The sequence below is a fragment of the Penicillium psychrosexuale genome (assembly GCF_028828465.1).
Source record: "Penicillium psychrosexuale strain IBT 29551 chromosome Unknown utg000004l, whole genome shotgun sequence".
Lineage (NCBI taxonomy): Eukaryota > Fungi > Ascomycota > Eurotiomycetes > Eurotiales > Aspergillaceae > Penicillium > Penicillium psychrosexuale.
Genome location: NW_026643189.1, coordinates 1,333,180 through 1,353,095, shown reverse-complemented (window position 1 = coordinate 1,353,095; position 19,916 = coordinate 1,333,180). Strand labels below are relative to the sequence as shown.

Genomic DNA, 19,916 nt, shown 5'->3' with positions numbered 1-19,916 from the left:
TATAATGTTGTGTTTTTGATAGACCATTTTTCGTTTCATGGGTCATTATGTGATATGTCGCAAAAGGCTTGGAGTTTTTATGTGCATGTGTATGAGTTTCAACTTGCATTTTAATACAGTAGTTTTCGAATCACTTCCTAGAAGAGTGTTCATATTTTATAATACGAAGATGAAATCTACCACACCTTCGACATGCAACAGCAGTCCACACGACATTCTACAATAGAAATCTTCTTCTAGTTTCCGCCGTCAAGCATCATCAAGTGAAGGTACAGACAACATGCCAATAAATTGACCAGCCCCCTCGACAGGACTCAGCCACTTCAATCGACTCTCAGTGTATATCTCCACCTCAGGCCTCCGTTCATCCAAAATCCCCGTATCATCAAAGATCCCTGCCCGGACGATCGTAACCTCATCAGCCTCTCCATTGGGCTTTATCTTGTGTCCATAAAGCGGCGTGCCTATCACTTTCGTCAGATACTGTCTTTCCCAAACTCAGTATAATACAAACCACAGTCAGGACAGAAATAATTCTTGATATCATTTCCGCTATCCGATGTTTTTGGCACTGCTTTTGGACTTCCAGTGATGTTCAGTTCTGCGGTTTTGACGACGAAATTATACGTGTAGAGGGCCCCGGTAAGTTTGCGACAATCGAGGCAGTGGCACAGTGCCTGGAACATATTAGATTAGCTTGGTTATATGTGAACAAAATAGAATCGTTGTACTAACTGTTGTCAGGGGTTGGCCGTTGTATTCGATGCGGATTTTGCCGCAGAAACAGCCGCCGACAGCCATGCTTATAGAGAGAATATGTATCTGCTCCAGAAGTGTTTCACGATACCAATGAAAGAAACATATATGTAGTTAGTATATAGTTTCTTACATTCTAGTTGCCTACATTCTAGTTGAACTGTGACTAAGCACTTGGTGGCCCCAACAATAAAGTATTGGGCAAATGGGGCATTCCAACCATTATGGCCATGACTCATTAAAAAATACCAGGAATGGAAACAATAGCGCGGAGTAGACACGTGTGCTTGTCACCCTACGATGTACAATAGGTATAGTTTCGTTCGACGAAGTATAAACCATACAGAGGACTTTTCTATGTATAAAACTACATGTAGTGAACATAATTAACGGCCCGCCCGGTTGAGAGGACCCCAATTAGGGCGAGGATTGAGCTGATACCGCACGAGTCGTTTCTTGGTATGCGCAGCAGACACTTCACGACCTAGAGCCTCATCAAATACCACCTCAAGGGCACTAGGGTGAGGCCGCTTGAAGGGCTGTGCAGGCGACTTTTCCTTTTCGGGTACAGGCTGGGGGTCGGTATTAGGACGAGTCTCCGCAGAAGCAGCAGTACGCTGGGACGAGTTTCGCGATCCGGACCGGTAGAGAGCCGCTTCCACCTTGGTGACCAAGTCACTGACATCTCTGCCGGCCTCGACGGCAGACATAAGATCTTTTTTGAGAAGCGATAGCCATTGGTCTTCGTCGTTCAATTTACGCAGGTTCTCACGGCTCTTGCCCATAATCGCAGCACCGGGGGTTCCAGGCTTCAAGGACGCTTCCTTGATAGGTGCTCTCTGACGGACCCACTCGCGCATGATCTCCCAAATCACCTCCCAGGGCGCATCGGTGCGGACTGAGTTCGGCTTGGTGTGGCTACGAGTGGAACGATATCCGAGGTGGCTGAGGGCACCGCGGAACTCGTCGATTGGGATGGTGGTTGAGTGGATAACCTTTGAGAGAGCGCTGAGTGAGAAGTAGAAAGGGTATTTTTCCCGAGCGGCAACGTCCATTCGGGGAATGATGGCAGGGTATGCAGGGTCATGCTGGTTCTTCGTGCTTGGCGCAGGCTGTTTTGGAGTGGATGGTTGGGAATCAGATGGTGTTAAGTCCAGGTCCTCTTCAAGGGCAGTGGTCAACATTCCCTCAATCCGAGGACAGGTCTGATATGTTTCTGGATCAGCTCCAGGAAGCATATCCAAGATTTTTTGGATAAAGTCGGGATTGTGTAGCGGACCGCCCCACATGGGTCCTGCAAGATGTGTTTTTGTGCCGCAGTGCTCGCAGTTCGGTCCGGCTGTGGGCCCTTTAGCCAGGCCGTGGTGGTATATGGGGTTTCCTTTGCGGTCCAATCTAGATTTGGTAGACCCAATGGGTTGTGTTGTCCATGCGCCACAGCCGACGTCGCAATTGTATACGAGCATCGTGTTGCCCGAGAGGAATTTGACCTGTGCGGGTGATCGATGGATCCGAACAAAGACACGAGCGTAAAAGTCGATAGACAGAGACAATAATGGCTCGATGGCCATTCCGTACTTAGCTGCGGACATAGCAATAGAATTCAGAATCAATCGCAAACCACCTTCGTGGGAGTGGAGGCCCTTGATAGGAATACCGCCGTACAGAGAGAATGCTTTTTCCGAATAGCCGGTCGAGGCCCAGACACCGGCATCAGTGCAAGTAACACACAACAGACCACCATCTTTAGCTGCTTGCACTGCAGCATCCAGGAATGGAGCTGCTGTGCCATATGGATCCAAATCAATGACATCGAACTTGCTCGCGTGGTCAAGCCCATACATGTAAACTCGCGCATCGCCCAGGTTGGGTTTAATCGTATGAAGATTGTTGTAGTCAATGTTTTTCTTCATGGATTTGATTGCTGACTCTGATAGGTCATTAGCCACGACCTTTGTGACAAATGGAAGCTCCGAGGCATAGCGAAGAGCGCGCAGCCCAGTTGCAGACAGAGCATCGAGAACAGTGAAAGAAGCTGCGGGTTGCTCTGGTTGGGCTTCTGACTGAGGTCCTTGATCAACCGCGGGAGCAGGGACTGATGGAGCGGAGACTGGCTGGTCGTTTGTTTCTGTGGTTTCCTTGTTCTCTGCTTTTGAGGCGGGTCTTGGGTTCTCGGTTTGGTTGTCTTCACGCTTCCGTTTCTTCTCCCCATTGCCTGCCTGCTTTTTCAGCTTCTGGGCCGCCTTTTGTTTCTTCAGGTCGATAATATGTTCTCCATGAGCGCGAATGGCTAGCACACTGAGATCGCGATTAAATTGTTGAATTGGGTTGTAGAAAACGGACTGTGCTTGATCGTCGTCTTTGAGATCCTTCTTCGTTCCCTTGGAAGCGGCCGCTTGGGCAGGCGGATTGAGAATCTTCGCCAAACCTTCCTTGACAACATGGTAATTTTCTCCCTGGTATTCCACCAGCTGGATCTGAGGAACCTCCATGGTTCTAGAAGTGGAAAGGAATCGGACACAATATCGGATCGAAGTGGGGGTCGGGCGGGGGAATTGGGCGAGAATAATGGTAGGAATGAGTATTCGCTTAGCCCTTCTCGTTGCTGATCCAAAAATCAACGAGGCGTTCATGAGCGAAGCCTTTCACAGCATGTCGCAAAAGACGTTGAATGCGACGGAGAAAAAGATTCTATGCACGGACCAGCCTACAGTACACAACGATACCTGTTTTGTAATTTATATCAACTATAAAAGTCATGTATGTAAGGTTGTATTCAGACTCTTCTTATATATTAGGTTTAGTCTATATAGATACATAATGTACAATCATGCAAAGCTGTCACAGCCACTTCCCAACGATCGGGACCTGACTATACATCTCATTCCACCCCTTGGCCTCCCAACCCGCACCTTCGCCGGCACGTCCAACAATACCGAGAGAACCCGCAAGCCAAAGAGCCGCGCCAGCCGCGGCAATTCCATTGACAACCCACCACATCTTGCGCTGCCTCTTCGACTTTGTTTCCGTAGGTCCACGGTAACCATCCAACGAGCCTTTGTGACTGCGCTCCTTGCGCGCCGTGGTCACTCTCCAGCCCATCCAGGTCGCGCAGCCACCAACGAAGTGCCACGCACTGGCGGTCACAAAGAAGAAATAAAAGACATTCCAGAACATAGGATTCCGAGCAAACCCATGGGCAATATATCCAAGTCCTACACCAGAGCTTCCTCCTTCGACGATCAATGGTGTAACACGGTTGACGAGTGCGTGGAATGCAACCAGCGGCACGATAAAGTAACCAGTGCGTGCTTGCAATGACATCCGCGGCCAGAAATATAACGTGCTTCGCTGTGCGCGAGTCTCGGCGCCGTACAGACGTGCTCTACGCGCAGCACGAATGTTGCGGAGAGCAATCCCGGAGGCAATATGCGCAATTATAGGAATTGTTAAGACGAGATGCTCTAGCCCGGGTGCCTGGTATACGGGTCGTGTGAGTAAAAGATAGGATTCGCTCGCGGGCACGGAGCGAGTAACGAGTGGTATAAGAGAGGTGTTCGCGAGATGTAGGATGAAGAAAGCCGTAGGTGGATAGGTTGAGTATTTTTGAATACCAGTCACTAAGCGGTCATTGTGGTTAGAATATATGATCCAGCATTTTGTCACTCGACGTACGCCATGAATCCCAGCTATGGCCGCTCAGGCCTAGTTTGGGCATTGAAATTCCAGCTCTATGTTGCGCCGGAGAGGTGGCCCTAGGGAAGAATTCGCCGCTTTCAATATCCAGAACATCATGGACAGGTGATGGGTCTAATTCTTGCAGGGAGATCACAGACTTGGTGTCGATGTCGTCCGGTTTGGAGAGCAGGTGGGACGGCATTGTATGGTTTTCGGGATTTTTGGTCTTGGGAGCTGGAAGAAAAGTGTGAAAATGAAACTTGTAAGGAAATAAGTCGTCAATCATGCATCCATATTTGTACAAAGTAGTATAGGCGAACTAAGAAAAAGCAGGGAAATGTTGGGGTTGAAGATCGCTGAGTTGCTAAAATACGGCAGCTGTGATAGGTCAGTTCCTCTGCGGGTAATGACGATTGTCCTGGGCAGTATCCACAAGTCAGGTGACTCCTATACTACAATGTCGCTATAGTTCGACTTGCTTGATTTACTATAAAGGATTAGATATTGGGTATAGGTAAAGACCTGCTTAATAAATAGGGCCAATATAACTAGCTAGATAATGCTTTAAAAGAGTGCACGAGGATGAAAGCCTAGACAATTAAATATAGATTGCCTAGTTTCACAGGCAGCGACGCGTTAGACCCGTTATTAATACGCACATGGTCGCAATTCCCGGCCGTACTAAACGCTCTCTTACTCGACTTCACCTAAACTCTAGTTCAAGAACAATGGCACCGGTATGCTCTTCCTTTGTGGTCCAAATCGGATACCTCAGCTAACAAACATAGCGTGGCTTCACAAATCCCGCTCCGAGGGTAATTAACCATCCTGGTCACCCACATTCGCTATCGCTAAGCTAACCATTACAGACTGAATCAGCGCGGTCTGCGCTCAGCTCCTTCACCTGCAGCCTCTGCAACAAGTCTTACTCGCGCCACCCGGAATACGAGGCACATATCGGCTCATATGATCACCTGCACAGAAAGCGTTTGCAAGACCTCAAACAGCTAACACGGGATCCAAATGCCCTCGAGAAGAACCGTCGGGCAGAACGTAAAGCCGATGCGCAGGCCGGTCTGAAAGTCATCGAGACTCCTGTGGCCAATGTGGTACCAAGTGGAGGAGGTACTGGTTTCAAGAAGGGAGGTTTCAAAAGCTCATTCTCCGCTGTCAAGGGAACGGCGGCCTCCACAGCCCCAGTCAAGAAGAAGAACGTTCTAGGAGACGACGACGAGGATATTAGCCCGAAACCTCAAACCGATGCTCCCGCAGATAAAGGAAGACAAAAGAGTGAACATGGTGATGTGGAAAGTGATGACGAGGAATATGGCCCAGAAGGATATTATGACCCTCGGCGGCCAACGGACTGTTTTGCTGGGTGTGTTGCCCAAAAGGTCTGATGGATATCGTGATGCCGGGAATGACTTGCGATTTGAATCAAATATCAAATACACACTGGCGTTTAAGGGTAGGTCCTTTGTTTTAAATTACTGGCAGCAATGAATTTCCATCTAAGCCATTTAAGCACATTTACGATGGTCCTGATCTGGATGTAATGGTACATGCTTTCCAAAAGACTGTCTAAACGATTGGATAACAAAGGCAGAATAAAACAACGACATAAGATGGAACAGATGAAAGGGTACTAGGCACATAGCTATATTATTGCGAGCTTCTCACTCGCCCTCGTTCATTGGCTTACAAGCGCAGAAGCTTGACGGCCTGGCCAACAATAGTGTCCACCTGGGGGAAGGCCATGGCCTCTAGACCAGCGGCATAAGGAGTAGGAACCTCAGCACCGGTGACACGGACGGCAGGGGCAGTCAGGTAATCGAAGCCGTACTCCATGCACTGAGCCAGGATCTCAGAAGAAAGACCGTACATAGGGTAGCCAGACTCGACGGCCAGGATGCGGCCGGTCTTCTTGAGGGAGGCAATGATGGTCTCAACATCGAGAGGCTTAATGGAGCGCAGGTTGATAACCTCAGCGTCGACGCCGTACTTCTCCTTGAGCTCGGCGGCGGCGTCCAAGGATAGACCGACACAGCGAGATATGCAGACGATGGTAAGGTCCTTTCCGGGGCGCTCAATCTTGGCCTTACCGATAGGAATGACGAAGTCGTTCTTCTGGGCAGCCTCGCTCATAGGGAAATGCTGGCCGTACAAGAGCCTAGCCTTGGTTAGTTTACACGAAATCCGGCAAAATGGAATGGAATCTTACTCGTTCTCCAGAACAACAACGGGGTTAGGGTCGCGAATAGCAGCCTTCAGCAGACCCTTGGCATCCTCGGAGCTCCAAGGGGAGACAACCTTCAAACCGGGAATGCTGCCGTACCAGCCGGAGAAATCCTGGGAGTGCTGGGCAGCGACACCGGCGGCGAAACCGTTGGGACCGCGGAAAGTGATGTTGCAAGGCTGAATACCACCGGACATGTAGTGAGTTCTAGCACCGGAGTTGATAATTTGATCGATGGCCTGCATGGCGAAGTTGAAGGTCATGAACTCGCACTAGATCATGAACGATTAGTATGCGATCCTGGATCAACCGTAATTTTCATAAATACTCACAATAGGGTGAAGACCAGCAAGAGCAGAACCGACGGCGATACCACAGAAGCCGGCCTCTGTGATGGGAGTATCGATAACCCGCTTAGGACCGAAGCGATCGAGCAGGCCCCTCGTCACCTTGTATCTGTACAGGAAGGTCAACGTCAGTTTCGATTCAAATGAAGCTCAGAGGATTACTCACGCGCCGTTGTACTGTGCGACTTCCTCGCCGATAATGTAGCACTTCTTTTCGCGTTCCAACTCCTCTGCCAAGGCCTCGTTCAAGGCATCGCGAACGGTGACCTCCTTGGTGCCGGTCTCAGTGGCATATCCGCGGCGCAGGATTGAAGGAGCACAGGCAGACTGGCGGATATTCGAGCGCAGAGCAGTGGAAGCAAGGCGCGATGAGAACAGACGAGCTGTTGGGCGGAAAAGTCGTGGAGCTGCCATTGCGGAGATATGATGGAATTGAGAAGATGAAAAACAAAGAAAGACAAATGGATTCAATTCAAGATCGCAGACCAAATCGGACCGCAAAAGCAATTGAATAGAGGAACGGACGAATAGATCGAAGTAAATGCCGAAGGGAAACTTATCGCTGTCCAAATAATCTTTGAGCTGCAAATCCGAAGATGTTGGGCGACACGTGATATCAAAGCTGCTCACCGGTACTGTAACTGTAACCATACAAGAATTGGAGAGAGCTCACCTCGGAGGCATCTTGTTTACACCACATATCTTCTGTGGGCTATCTTGTTGGACGTGCTCCCTTCAGCTTCTTTTACGATCTTTCAACATCTTTCATCTTTTTTCTTGCTTCAAATCCATGCTATTAGACACTCTTTCAAGGGTGTATTGTTGGTAATGATGTTGTCCTTGCTCTGGCTACTTCCGACGGCGCTCGCCGCTCAACCCTCCGCACCCGACCCCATCTCCGCTCCGCTGCGACCACTTGATTTCGGGCAACTGAATTTCATCCATACTACCGATACTCATGGCTGGCTGGCTGGTCATCTGCAGGAGTAGGCTTTGGACCCTGCTGAGCTCCGAGTTGTACTAATAATCGCAGGCCGTCCTACTCCGCAGACTGGGGAGACTATGTATCGTTTACAGCACACATGCGGGAAAAGGCAGAAGCACAAGGACAAGATCTACTCGTTATAGATACTGGTGATCGAGTGGAAGGGAACGGCCTATATGACTCGTCCAAGCCCAAGGGTATCTACCTTTCAGACATTGTCCGGCACCAGCACATCGACCTGTTGACGTCGGGAAACCACGAACTATACCAGAAGAACACATCGGAGGCGGAGCTTCTCATCACCGTTCCTAATTTCCGGGGCAACTATCTCGCTTCGAATATCGATATCATTCACCCGACCACAAAACAGCTTGTGCCTCTGGCCCCGCGGTTTAAGAAGTTCACTACCAAGAATCAAGGCATCCGTATAGTAGCCTTTGGCTTCCTCTTTGATTTCAACGGAAACTACAACAATACTGTGGTCCAGAAAGTATCCTCGACTATCAAGGAGGATTGGTTCCAAGAAGCCATTCGGGATAAAGAAGTGGATCTGTTTTTGGTGATCGGCCATGTGCCTGTTCATTCGCCGGAATACCGGGCGATCTTCAAGGAGATCCGGGGAATTCGTTGGGATACTCCAATCCAATTCTTTGGCGGGCACCAGCATGTGCGTGACTATGCGCAGTATGATTCCAAGGCCTTTGGGCTAGCGAGCGGTCGATTCATGGAAACTGTTGGCTTCATGTCAATCGATGGCCTCGCTAGCAAGACAAGCCGTCAGTCTGCTGCTGGACCTGTCTTCAAGCGCAGATACATTGACAACAATCTTTTTTCTTACTATCATCACACCGGTCTTGATCGAGAGACCTTCCCGACTGAAAAAGGCCTCAATGTCTCCCGATTGATCGCCAAAGCACGGACCGACCTTCATCTGGACCAAGTCCACGGATGTGCCCCACATGATTTATGGATGTCACGAGCCAAGTACCCGGACCCCAACAGCATCTATACCTGGCTTGAAACTGAGGTTTTGCGTGACTTGAAGGATGAGTCTCGTGGAGACATACCTAGGCTAGCCATTGTTAATACGGGCGCTATGAGGTTCGATATCTTCAAGGGGCCCTTTACCCAAGACTCGACTTTCATTGTATCTCCATTCACTAGCACCTTCCGCTACGTGAAAGATGTCCCATATGATAAGGCACAACTTATTGTCGACGTTTTGAACGAGCAGCCTCAAGTTCTATACGAAACTACGGACGAATCTTCACCGACAACGTTGGCCCCTCCCGAGCAACTTGCATACCCGGAAGACGTGATTGCCCAAAAATGGACTTCGGCTAGCGAGCAAATCCCCCTGTCCGGTCCGGATCTCGTGCCCGGGTACACGACACAAGATGATGCGGGCACAGACGGTGATGATACCATCCATTCACCCATCTCCTTCTACCGAGTGCCGAACTGTATTCGTGCCCTCGTATCTCCCAATGCATCCGAGACACCCAAGACGGTGGATTTGGTCTACCTTGATTTTATCGAAAAATATGTGATACTGGCCGCTAAGTTTGCTGGTCTTGATGTCGATATTGCAAAGGAAAGCGATGCGTACATGCCGCATGTGTCTCTAACAAACCTGATTCTTGACTGGGTGAAGAAGAACTGGGAGTGTTGATAAGTATACTGTCTAGCAGTTCATTTTGTTACAATTGATTCCTAGTTTCTGGACCCATGTTATATCAATCAACCGTGAAGTAAATATCGGGGAAATACCGCCTAGATTTATAATACATTCATATAGCCCAGGTGGCTGTTCAATCAATCACCGCCGCTAAAGGTGAACACACCCTTTCCACTACGGTAGCCGCCCAAAGTGCCCTGCACGCTCTCTGCCAACTCCGGACCCTCGGACTCCCAGCTCCACTTGACCTCGTCCACAGGAGTATCCTTGAACTTGCCGGAGCGAATCAATTGAAGTACATCATTGATGGTGTTCTCCTTCAGCTCGGGGTTCTTGTCGCCCCACTTGCTGACCCAGAATCCGTCAAACGTGAGGTTCTTGAAGATCAACAGTCCCGAGGGCAATGCAACAGGTTGCTTCGACATGGCACCGTAGGTCACCATGTGCGAATCAGGAGCCAAAGTCTTTGCCAGCGCGGTAGCATTCTTCCCGCCTACGCAGTTCAACGCCAGACGAATGGGCTCCCGGCCCTGGCGGGTGAACTCCTTGACCATATCCCGGAAGTTGCCAGTAAGCATCTCCTCCTCCGTGATAACAACGGTAGCTCCCAGTTCCAGGAGCTCCTTCTTGAGAGCCTCGGTCTCTTCAGGTGTCTTGCGCTCGCGAATGACATTGAGCGTCTTGATTCCCCACTCGCGGCCCAGTTGAATAGCTGCGCGGCCAACGCCGCTGTTGGCACCGTTCTGGATCACCCACTCCTCGCCGGCACGCATCCAATCCCATTCGCAGAAATCACGGAGCATACGGTACGCAGTGACGGGGTTGACGCTGATAGTGCCAACCTGCAGCGGGGTCAGGCTCTCCTTGTTTTCGATCTTGATCAACTGGGATTCTTCCATCTGCGCGTGGGTACGCCAGGTACCCTGACCTGTGCGCTTCATAATAACCCAGTCGCCTTTGCTGAGGTTCTTGACACCCGCGCCGGTTGACAGCACCTCGAATGCGCCCTCGTTTCCGCCGACTGCGGCGGGCTCTGCATTTCCGAGCGCCGTTTGGAAGGGAGGCTTGCTGGGGTAGACACCCTGAATCTGGTTCACGTCGGCTGGGTTCATCGGCGCGGCCAACAGGCGCAGATTCACTTGGGTTGCGTGCGGCGCGGAGATTGAGTGCTTGTGTAGGCTAGATTGACATTGATCAGCTTTGTTGGCTCAACTGCAGCTGAGGACTTAGACTTACCGCAAGACATCTTTGGGCTCGCCATATTTGGAGTAGATGAGAGCCTTTGCCTGTGTGTAGCCATAGACCGAAATGTATCGCCGACCGAATGGAGCTTGGCCGAGCACCTGCGGTACAGCTCGAGCTGAGGCCTGGCGAGCACTTCGGTTGGCCGTCTGTAGTATACTTCTTGAGAACATAGCTGGTAGGTGAGGTAGTGAAGGAGGAGAGAGGTGAGCAAATCCGGATGACGTCTTGGTCGGTCATGCTCGGCCCGAAGAAACTTGTTGTTGACATTGTAGCTCCGAGGTCAGAATTGTGATATTGATGTTTACATTTGAGCAAAAGCTATGTATCTATTTCTAACCGGACTATGAAGTTTATAATATATACCTACATGTACGTAGATACATATCTTCCAGGGGGACAGAGACCCGGACAGATACCATAGAAAAGCAGCACGGACCCGGGAAATTCACGTTCCCACTCCCTTTCTATGTTATACTCCTCCCACACTCGTCTAAATGTCCTTATTGCGCGAAGCTGAAAGATGCGTCGCTAACCAATACACACGTGGTTTAAATGCCTTCATAACCCCGCTGGTGCGCGAGGGGCCATGGCTGGACCGTGTAAAGGAAGCAGATGTGCGCAAGGAAGAAGGTAGCAACATCAGACTCCCACCCTCTACTTCAGAATTAACGGATATTACCAGGGAAACCCAAGTCCGCAGTGGATGGCCGCTTGATTTCCATCAAAGACAATATCTGCACGCGCGACCTTCCGACGACTTGCGCTTCGGGAATTCTGGATAAATATGTGAGCCCATTCAATGCCACCGTTGTCGATCAACTAGAGGCCGCCGGGGCCATTGTCGCTGGAAAGACAAATATGGACGAGTTTGGGATGGGATCGCACTCGATCAATTCACATTTCGGTCCTGTCAGGAACCCTCGCCAGGACTCCAGCGGGGAGGACCTATCGGCCGGTGGCAGCTCTGGTGGAAGTGCCGCCTCAGTTGCTGGCGACGAATGCTATGCGTAAGTGGCCAGTCATCGGCAAGGAGACTGGTTGCTGACTTTTACAGCTCACTAGGAACGGATACTGGAGGCTCGGTCAGACTTCCGGCTGCTTACACCGGGATAGTGGGATTCAAACCGTCATACGGACTGATCTCACGATGGGGCGTGGTGGCATACGCCAATTCTCTAGATACTGTGGGTATATTGGGGAAAACAACCGCCAATGTGCGAGATATCTTCGGTGGGTTTCGACCAGTGTGACTGGAAAACGACTGTGCTAACACCATGCCTAGACATCCTCAACCAACATGACCAGTGCGACCCTACCAGCCTCTCAATACACTCCCGCTCTCGAATCCAGGCCTCTCTTCAAACACCACAGCTTGCCTCGCGCTTGACTTCAGCCCCTCTCCGAATCGGCGTACCAATAGAATATAACGTTTCCGAGCTGACTTCCTCGGTCCGGCGGGCGTGGGCTCTTTCTCTAGCACACCTGAAAAGCCAAGGGCACACCCTCCATTCCGTCTCCCTGCCCGCCACAAAACACGCATTATCCACGTATTATGTCGTAGGACCTGCCGAGGCATCTTCAAACCTGGCCAAATACGACGGAGTACGATACGGGACTCGTGCCGAAGGCCCAGATGGCGACGGAAAGCCTGATGGATGTCTTTTCTCAAAGACTCGAGGAGAGGGATTCGGGGAAGAAGTGAAGAGACGAATTCTTCTAGGCACATTCACTTTGAGTGCTGATGCCATTGACAACTACTTCATCAAAGCACAACAATTGCGTCGTCTAGTCCAGCAAGACTTTGATGCGGTCTTTACAGCCAAGCATCCGCTCGCTGCACAGGTCGCAGACAAAATCGCAGGTGAAATTGACGTAGATGTCATCGTATGTCCTACTGCCCCTTCATCCCCGCCACGACTGTCGGACTTGATGAGCAAGTCTACCAAGAAGTCACCTTTGGATGCATATGTCAGCGACGTATTCACCGTTCCCGCCAGTCTGGCTGGTCTGCCTGCAATTTCAGTCCCCGTAACTGTTTCTGGGCAAAATGATGCTGAACTAGCAGGAATCCAGGTCATCGGTCAATACGGAGACGATCAGTTGGTCATGAAAGTGGGAGAGATGTTGGAGGGAAGGAAGTTAGATTAAGCCCACATCTGTACGACTACTATATGAAATGTATATTATGTGAATAGATTTTGAAATCAGAATTGGTATCAATGCTATTGCAAAAGCCAAACGCCTATTCCATTTTCCCATTTAGTGCGTCACTAAGTCATCTCGACATCGCCATCACCATCACCCTGCACTTCAACATTAGGAGTGCCAGCTGTCCCGACGCTCATCGCATCTTCGAGGCCATGATTCCCAACATCGCCTGCAGCCGGCGTCTCACGATTGCTATTAGCAGCGGAATCAGATGCCCCGGCAGTTCCGGGGGTATGAGCAAGTGCAGAGTCAAGCGCCGCACCAACACCACCCTTCAACACCTCCGCCCCTCCCACGACCCCAGCGCCGTCGAGCTCGGTATTGTTCTTGATGACATCGCCATCAATGCCGCCCCACGTGAACATGGCTTCTACCTCGTCCACGATATCGGCCATCACGTCCTCGGCGATCTGATCATTGAAGCGTTCGCCCATGGCCCAGACCGGCTCTCCAGTTTCAGTCTGCTCGGGAGGGCCAACCCACCACGGCCCCTCGAATCGGCATTCGACGGCACCGCCGCCGTAGCAACTCACAGCAGGATAATACCCGATCAGGCCGTCGTCGGCATTCTCGCGCTCACCAATACCGAGATTGTTTGTGCCGTTGGCGAGGCGGCTTGCGGGCGGTAGGAAGGCGTAGAGTTCTTTGAAGGGAGTGCCCATTTGTACTCCGTTCTTTAGAATGGTGATACTGGACCCTGGGAGTGTGCGGAGCGTGGCGTCTTCGCTGTTGAGAGGGGACGGGGGACCAAACGTTGGTGTTTCCTTCAGGTTGAAAGCGTAGTCACGGAGGTGTTTTGTAGAAAAGACGTTGGATTGCTGCCAACAGAAATCCGATTTGTAGTGAAAGGGAATCCGATCTCGGATGATGTTGGTTGCCATCGGCGGTGATGGGGTATTATCGGTGGGATCGTAGGTGCCCTCGACAATTTTCTTGTGGAGAGAAAGAGGTGGAAGAGTGATGAGCATGCCGATGACATCGCCTTCATTGATGGCCTCCCCCTTGGGGAAGAAGAACTCGCATCGCATGCGATTGACGACTTCGCCGTTCACATCTCGAATCCCATACCCGTAGCAATCCACCCCAACATTGACATCGAGGTCGGCCTCACGCCGGGCGAATCCAATACGGACATGGCCACGAGGTGAAGTTGTCGGTCTGCCGTTCTGAGGTGCCTGGGGATCATTGACTATGCCACTAATCACACGAGCTTCGTAATAATACGTGCCCTCTCGGGCACATACATTAGCGCGGGCAGTATGCCACGCATCACTGGTGGTCACCGCAGTCGCGTTCTCAGAAAAAGATATAGCAGCCGGTGAATCCTCGAAACTGAAGCGGGTATGGTACGGGTGAACATCCGTCTGTCGATACTTGATATGAGGGAATCCGGGGTCTGCAATGGCATAGCTATAGCGAAATCCATTCTTGTTGGTGAGTTTATCGACAACCTCGTAGAAATCCCAGCTCTGACCCAAAACGTTCGATGTCTTTCGGCTCACGCGATTCAACTGACGAGGCTGTGGAGGGTACCGATCCGAGTCGTGCGGCTCGGCGAGCAGTAATGGACGAAGAATGCTCAGTTTCGAGCTGGGAAGGGCTGTGCTGGGTGCAGCTGTGGCTCGCCTTTTTGGTGGAGGTGCGTTCTCGGGGTCTAATCCTTTGGCTTCGCGTTTCTTGCGACTGTCTCGCTTGTTGCGCTTGGCTCGACCATCGCCTTGGGCGGATGGGGCTGGGGATGATCGTGGGTTGAGGTCGGTGAATTGCGCATTGAGCAGAGGTCCGCCATTGGGGGGTAGGATCGGGGAGTTGATGTTGGACGACGGAGCGGAAGACCCTGGGGCTTGGCCGGATGCCATGACGGAGGCTATGTTTGCCCGCTTGGGTTGTGGTCTGTCGATCTGGGGAAAGTCAGCAAATTTGACCAGCTATAATCCAATGAGTATGACTCAGGGCGTTTTGCTTCGCAAAGCTAAGAGGTCCTTACTCAACCGGAAGCTTGTCCGTATGCTGTCAAGCTGTTTCGGCGTATATACCCGAAAGATCAAGGGAGTTGGTAATCTGTAGCTTCCCGAATTGAAGTCCTATAGTATTCTGATGACTCCTATATTCATTGATAGACAGCAAGCTTCTCTTTGTGTACAAAAACAGTCAATCGCATGCGCACGGGACAATAATCTCCTTGGGAAACTAGGGCGGTCAATGATGAATTGCAGAAAATGTAGAGGCTCAGGCGGTGTGGGGTACAGGCGGAGAGGAGATTGGGGGGCACCGCCTGGCAGAAAAAAAAATATGACCACACAATTTGATCGTCGTGTGTACTTCGATAAGCCAGCCCAAAATACTCATTTTAAGTTTTTGGTTTATCTGAAGAATTACCAGCCATGCCAAAGGTATCGAGCTCCCGTGCTGCGGCAGCGGCACGCAGACACAACCCTCTTGCTGAAGATATTACTTCCGCGGGGCACCTTCGGACACAGAGCAGTAAGAAAGGCAAAGGCAAAGGCAAAGCCGACGAAAACGACGAGGATGGCGAAAATGGACAGCGCTATGTCGATGCGAAGATGTCGCGCAAGATTCTACAGATTGGACAGGAATTGGCCGATGAAGATGCTGCCGAACAACTCAAGAACTCAGCACGGCCCCAGTCGAGTGCATTCGAATTCGATACCCGGTTCGAGGACGAGGAAGAGCCTTTCTCCGACGACGAGGGGAAGTTTGAGACCGACGATTGGGTCGATGACGATGTTGAGCAAGTTGTAAGACTTCCGAAACCTTGAATTGTGATATAGCTTCTAACATTTTACTAGGAGGTCGATCCCAATGATCTAGATATGTTCAACCGATTCATGCCCCACGAGGAGGACCCTATATTTCACCCCAAGGATCCCAGCTCCGCTGGCCCCACTAATCTCGCCGATTTGATTCTCGAGAAGATTGCCGAGCACGAGGCTAAGCAGGCTGGCGATGGCTCCTATGGTCAATACATCCAAGGTGGTGGTGTCCCCGAGGATGCAGTCCAGATTCCTGCCAAGGCCGTGGAAGTATATGAGAAGTATGTTTAGTGATCATTCCTTGTGAGGCCAAGCTAACTTGTTCTAGGGTTGGGATGATTCTTTCTCGCTACAAGTCTGGCCCGCTCCCCAAGCCCATCAAGATCCTTCCTTCTGTACCGAACTGGCAGACCCTTCTGGATATCACCCGCCCAGAGTCATGGACCGGTAACGCCGTCTTCGCTGTAACCCGTATTTTCATTTCGTCCAAGCCTGCAGTTGCCCAGGAGTTCATCAACACTGTGCTTTTGGAGCGCGTGCGCGAAGAAATCCACGAAACCAAAAAGTTGAACATCCACACCTACAATGCGCTGCGCAAGGCCCTGTACAAGCCCGCATGCTTCTTCAAGGGACTTTTGTTCCCGCTCGTGTCCACCGGCACTTGCACCCTGCGTGAAGCACACATTGTCTCTTCTGTGATTGCCCGCGTCTCGGTTCCCGTGCTACACTCCGCCGCCGCCCTGCTCCGCATGTGTGATCTGGCCGCGGAACAGTCGTTGACCTCTATTGAAAGCACTGGTGCTGTCAACATGTTCATCCGCGTCTTCCTAGAGAAGAAGTACGCCCTGCCGTACAAGGTCATTGACGCCCTGGTCTTCCACTTCATGCGTTTCCGCGCCCTCGATCCTTCGGCCGATGCCATGAATGAGGTCGGTTCCAAGGCATACCGGCTGCCCGTTCTCTGGCACCAGTCGCTTCTGGTCTTTGCACAGCGTTATCGTAACGACATCACCGAGGACCAGCGTGAAGCGCTTCTCGATTTGCTTCTCGTCCGTGGACACAAGGACATTGGACCTGAAGTACGACGTGAACTGCTTGCTGGCCGCGGACGTGGTGTGGTGGTCCCCGACCCGGATGCGCAGAATGCTCTCGATGCTGGCGACGACACGATGGATATGTCCATGTAGATACTTTACCCCGGCACATGTTTGCTTACGATATTGTCATGAGCACGTTTCTATGGGATGGCGTTTTTTTTGTTTGAGGGACTGCATATAATTCCCCTGGTGTCGAAGGTTTCCAAAATGGGATGACAACACCGATCACTGAATTTAGTGTACGGAGTATTTAGAATATATCGTTATCTTTTCAGTTTTGCAGCAAATGGTCAGGTTCCACGGTTACCCCTATAACTGACTTCCGAGGCCAACCCTAAATAGTAACGGAGGGGCAGTGTGTGCCCGTTTCAGCCCTCGACATACCTTGTAGACGTTCTGCCGTGTTCGAGATGGTTCCGTAGCATCCGCCTGCTGATTTCCGCCAATCTAGATGGCATTGGCCCCTTATCCATGGATTTACATAATCATAGAGTCACATTTCTCAATCAGGGGGGACGGAGAATTAACGGGGCGGGGAGTCGGGGACAGCCTTGATCTGCGAAAGACCTGTGATTGGCGTGGGGATGGGGCATTCTCCGGCAATCCTGATCGCGTCTTCAGATTCAGGAGAGCGTATCCATAGGTCCACCCTAGATTGTTCGAGACTGTGTGATATGGGATCATTCGTACGGAGTATTGTGGGACAGACGTATCATGATTCAGATAGATCGAGTCGGAGGGACTGGATGTGTGTTGTATTACCCGACAGGAGATGAATACGAAGTACATAAAAGTACATAATACGGAGTACATAACTAACTATTACTCCGTAGCAAGTGTATGCAACCCAAATATAGAAGTCGAGATAGACAACACGTGACTGAAGTCACCAAGTGTACGGAGTACGGAGTCCCCGTCGGGTTCTCCATACGGAGCTCCGTAAACGCAATGTTTCAACACGGCACATCATGATTGGCTGTCGCCCGGGGCCGAACCATGGAATGCAGGGGGAAATGAACGTAATTTACGTGTCTCGTCACAGAAACTCCGCCCCTTTGGAGGTACTTGGGCGCACATGCGAAAATGTATGGTGTCGCTTGTACCTGACATACGTGTGTTGGCCAGGTTCCAAGGTTCCCCCCCCTTTGTTGCCATCGCCCCCAGCCCATCCCTTTCAGACCACGCTGGCCTCTACTTAAACCTCATCGCTCCCCTCCGTTTGCAGTTGAACAGCTGTCCTTTCCATTCTTTCCTCTCTCTTTGCTGACTCACCCTCTGACTCAACCCTATTCCCGGAGTCTGGTCTCCGGTGCCGATCGTGATAATAACGTGGCCTTTGTGATCTGAACTTCCTCTTTTCACCCAAGTCACTATACGTCTGCCTACTGCAATTATTATTCACGTCCGGCACCGGTTATCCATTTGACTCTGTCACCATGGCGGATACTATCAACCCAATGGATACCCTCCCAACCTCCCCATGTCCCGAGATGTACACAGTTTCCCCCGCGGATACATCATTAGACTCTCCGGAGCCGGAAGATGACATTAAGGAAGAAGATGATGAGAAGAAGCCAACAAAGAAGAGAAAGTCTTGGGGACAAGAACTCCCAACCCCCAAAACCAACCTACCTCCCAGGTATGTTGTCCATCCTTGCGTAAATGTGAACCCAACTGACTCTTTTAGAAAACGCGCCAAAACAGATGATGAGAAGGAGCAGCGTCGGATAGAACGGGTCCTTCGAAACCGTGCTGCTGCTCAAACATCACGCGAGCGCAAGCGTCTCGAAATGGAGAAGCTGGAGACTGAAAAGATCCGCATGGAGCAACAGAACCAGTTCCTGATCCAGCGTCTATCGCAGATGGAGTCGGAGAACAACCGCTTGAGCCAACAAGTGGCCAAGCTCTCCGCCGAGGTCCGTGGATCTCGCAGCGTGACTCCCAAAGCCAGCTCTCCGGCCATCGAATCTCCCACCCTCACGCCTACCCTCTTCAAACAAGAAGGCGACGAACTCCCTATGGAACGGATTCCTTTCCCCACTCCATCCGTCACCGACTACTCTCCCACCTTCACACCTTCCACTCTGGCTGAGGCCTCCGACGTGACACAACATCCTGCAGCGGTGTTGTGTGACCTGCAGTGTCCGTCGCTGGCCTCGAAGGATCTGGAAGCGCCCTACCCCTCTTCGACCTCTCCGAACCTCAAACTGCACATGATGTTGCAGCTCCTCTTTCTGACGATGACTTCCGCCGCCTGTTCCACGGTGATTCACCCGCTGAGCCAAATCCTTCTTTCCCTGAAGACGGGTTCGCCTTTGACGTTCTCGACGGCGGAGATCTATCAGCATTTCCCTTTGATTCTATGGTTGATTTCGACCCCGAGTCTGTCGTCCTCGAAGGTGTCCAACCGACCGGTCTTTCGGATGAGACTTCTCACCAGACTACTAGCTTGCAGCCCAGCCTTGGCGCGTCCGCTTCGAGATGCGACGGGCAGAGCATTGCAGCTAGCGGTTAGTGAGACTTTCTCCCGACAGACCTGGTCGGCTGGCGCCTCGGAGGCTCGACCGAGTTGGGAGTCGTTATTAACCATGGCCTGGGCAATCGATAGTCTCAGCCTGTCTAAACGGCAGCAGCGGGGAAACACAATGAAATTTAGTCGGCAACGCAGTAATGGAAAGATGCATCGAGGTACACGGAGTTTTCGGAGTTCCAGCGCGAGCAAAGCTCTTTCGTCTTTGCTCATGGGCAAACAGCGCTGAGGGTTCCATTTTTGGCCTGTATAATAGTTTTTATAATGCAAAATCGACTGGCTCATCTTGCAATCTTTCGAACGTAGATAGTAATTATCCTAAATCGGCAAAGTAGCCTTGATTTAATCAGTCTAGGAGGCTTGTGCTAAGAATACTCGACCT

General features: G+C 51.1%; 11 protein-coding genes across 11 annotated transcripts; 5 read left to right on the top strand and 6 right to left on the bottom strand.

The window, feature by feature from the left end:
* Positions 1-249: 249 nt before the first annotated feature.
* N7518_006320 (GFA family protein) lies at positions 250-801 on the bottom strand (the record flags this gene model as incomplete). Its single annotated transcript, XM_057187247.1, has 3 exons — positions 250-464; positions 515-677; positions 736-801. The coding sequence occupies 3 exons, from the start codon at positions 799-801 to the stop codon at positions 250-252; spliced, it is 444 nt and encodes a 147-aa protein (XP_057038950.1).
* A 341-nt stretch (positions 802-1,142) lies between these two features.
* On the bottom strand, positions 1,143-3,248 carry N7518_006319 (tRNA (guanine26-N2)-dimethyltransferase; the record flags this gene model as incomplete). Its single annotated transcript, XM_057187246.1, has 1 exon — positions 1,143-3,248. One exon carries the CDS (start codon positions 3,246-3,248, stop codon positions 1,143-1,145), a length of 2,106 nt encoding a protein of 701 aa, XP_057038949.1.
* Positions 3,249-3,597: 349 nt separating this feature from the next.
* N7518_006318 (MCP1 family protein) lies at positions 3,598-4,720 on the bottom strand (the record flags this gene model as incomplete). Its single annotated transcript, XM_057187245.1, has 2 exons — positions 3,598-4,376; positions 4,432-4,720. 2 exons carry the CDS (start codon positions 4,718-4,720, stop codon positions 3,598-3,600), a joined length of 1,068 nt encoding a protein of 355 aa, XP_057038948.1.
* Positions 4,721-5,162: 442 nt separating this feature from the next.
* Positions 5,163-5,834, top strand: N7518_006317 (putative C2H2 finger domain protein; the record flags this gene model as incomplete). Its single annotated transcript, XM_057187244.1, has 3 exons — positions 5,163-5,171; positions 5,223-5,249; positions 5,304-5,834. 3 exons carry the CDS (start codon positions 5,163-5,165, stop codon positions 5,832-5,834), a joined length of 567 nt encoding a protein of 188 aa, XP_057038947.1.
* A 298-nt stretch (positions 5,835-6,132) lies between these two features.
* Positions 6,133-7,431, bottom strand: N7518_006316 (pyruvate dehydrogenase (acetyl-transferring) subunit E1 beta; the record flags this gene model as incomplete). Its single annotated transcript, XM_057187243.1, has 4 exons — positions 6,133-6,604; positions 6,656-6,942; positions 7,003-7,126; positions 7,184-7,431. The coding sequence occupies 4 exons, from the start codon at positions 7,429-7,431 to the stop codon at positions 6,133-6,135; spliced, it is 1,131 nt and encodes a 376-aa protein (XP_057038946.1).
* A 414-nt stretch (positions 7,432-7,845) lies between these two features.
* Positions 7,846-9,674, top strand: N7518_006315 (metallophosphoesterase family protein; the record flags this gene model as incomplete). The annotated part of the gene is made up of 2 exons (XM_057187242.1): positions 7,846-8,003; positions 8,051-9,674. 2 exons carry the CDS (start codon positions 7,846-7,848, stop codon positions 9,672-9,674), a joined length of 1,782 nt encoding a protein of 593 aa, XP_057038945.1.
* Positions 9,675-9,817: 143 nt separating this feature from the next.
* On the bottom strand, positions 9,818-11,095 carry N7518_006314 (enoyl-[acyl-carrier-protein] reductase; the record flags this gene model as incomplete). Its single annotated transcript, XM_057187241.1, has 2 exons — positions 9,818-10,859; positions 10,917-11,095. The coding sequence occupies 2 exons, from the start codon at positions 11,093-11,095 to the stop codon at positions 9,818-9,820; spliced, it is 1,221 nt and encodes a 406-aa protein (XP_057038944.1).
* A 324-nt stretch (positions 11,096-11,419) lies between these two features.
* N7518_006313 (glutamyl-tRNA(Gln) amidotransferase subunit HER2) lies at positions 11,420-13,073 on the top strand (the record flags this gene model as incomplete). The annotated part of the gene is made up of 4 exons (XM_057187240.1): positions 11,420-11,555; positions 11,608-11,932; positions 11,980-12,155; positions 12,208-13,073. The coding sequence occupies 4 exons, from the start codon at positions 11,420-11,422 to the stop codon at positions 13,071-13,073; spliced, it is 1,503 nt and encodes a 500-aa protein (XP_057038943.1).
* A 122-nt stretch (positions 13,074-13,195) lies between these two features.
* On the bottom strand, positions 13,196-14,992 carry N7518_006312 (SPRY domain-containing protein; the record flags this gene model as incomplete). The annotated part of the gene is made up of 1 exon (XM_057187239.1): positions 13,196-14,992. One exon carries the CDS (start codon positions 14,990-14,992, stop codon positions 13,196-13,198), a length of 1,797 nt encoding a protein of 598 aa, XP_057038942.1.
* A 525-nt stretch (positions 14,993-15,517) lies between these two features.
* Positions 15,518-17,094, top strand: N7518_006311 (snoRNA-binding rRNA-processing protein ENP1; the record flags this gene model as incomplete). Its single annotated transcript, XM_057187238.1, has 3 exons — positions 15,518-15,892; positions 15,944-16,188; positions 16,236-17,094. The coding sequence occupies 3 exons, from the start codon at positions 15,518-15,520 to the stop codon at positions 17,092-17,094; spliced, it is 1,479 nt and encodes a 492-aa protein (XP_057038941.1).
* Positions 17,095-18,440: 1,346 nt separating this feature from the next.
* On the top strand, positions 18,441-19,763 carry hacA (transcription factor HAC1; the record flags this gene model as incomplete). The annotated part of the gene is made up of 2 exons (XM_057187237.1): positions 18,441-18,643; positions 18,692-19,763. The coding sequence occupies 2 exons, from the start codon at positions 18,441-18,443 to the stop codon at positions 19,761-19,763; spliced, it is 1,275 nt and encodes a 424-aa protein (XP_057038940.1).
* Between the last annotated feature and the right edge of the window lie 153 nt (positions 19,764-19,916).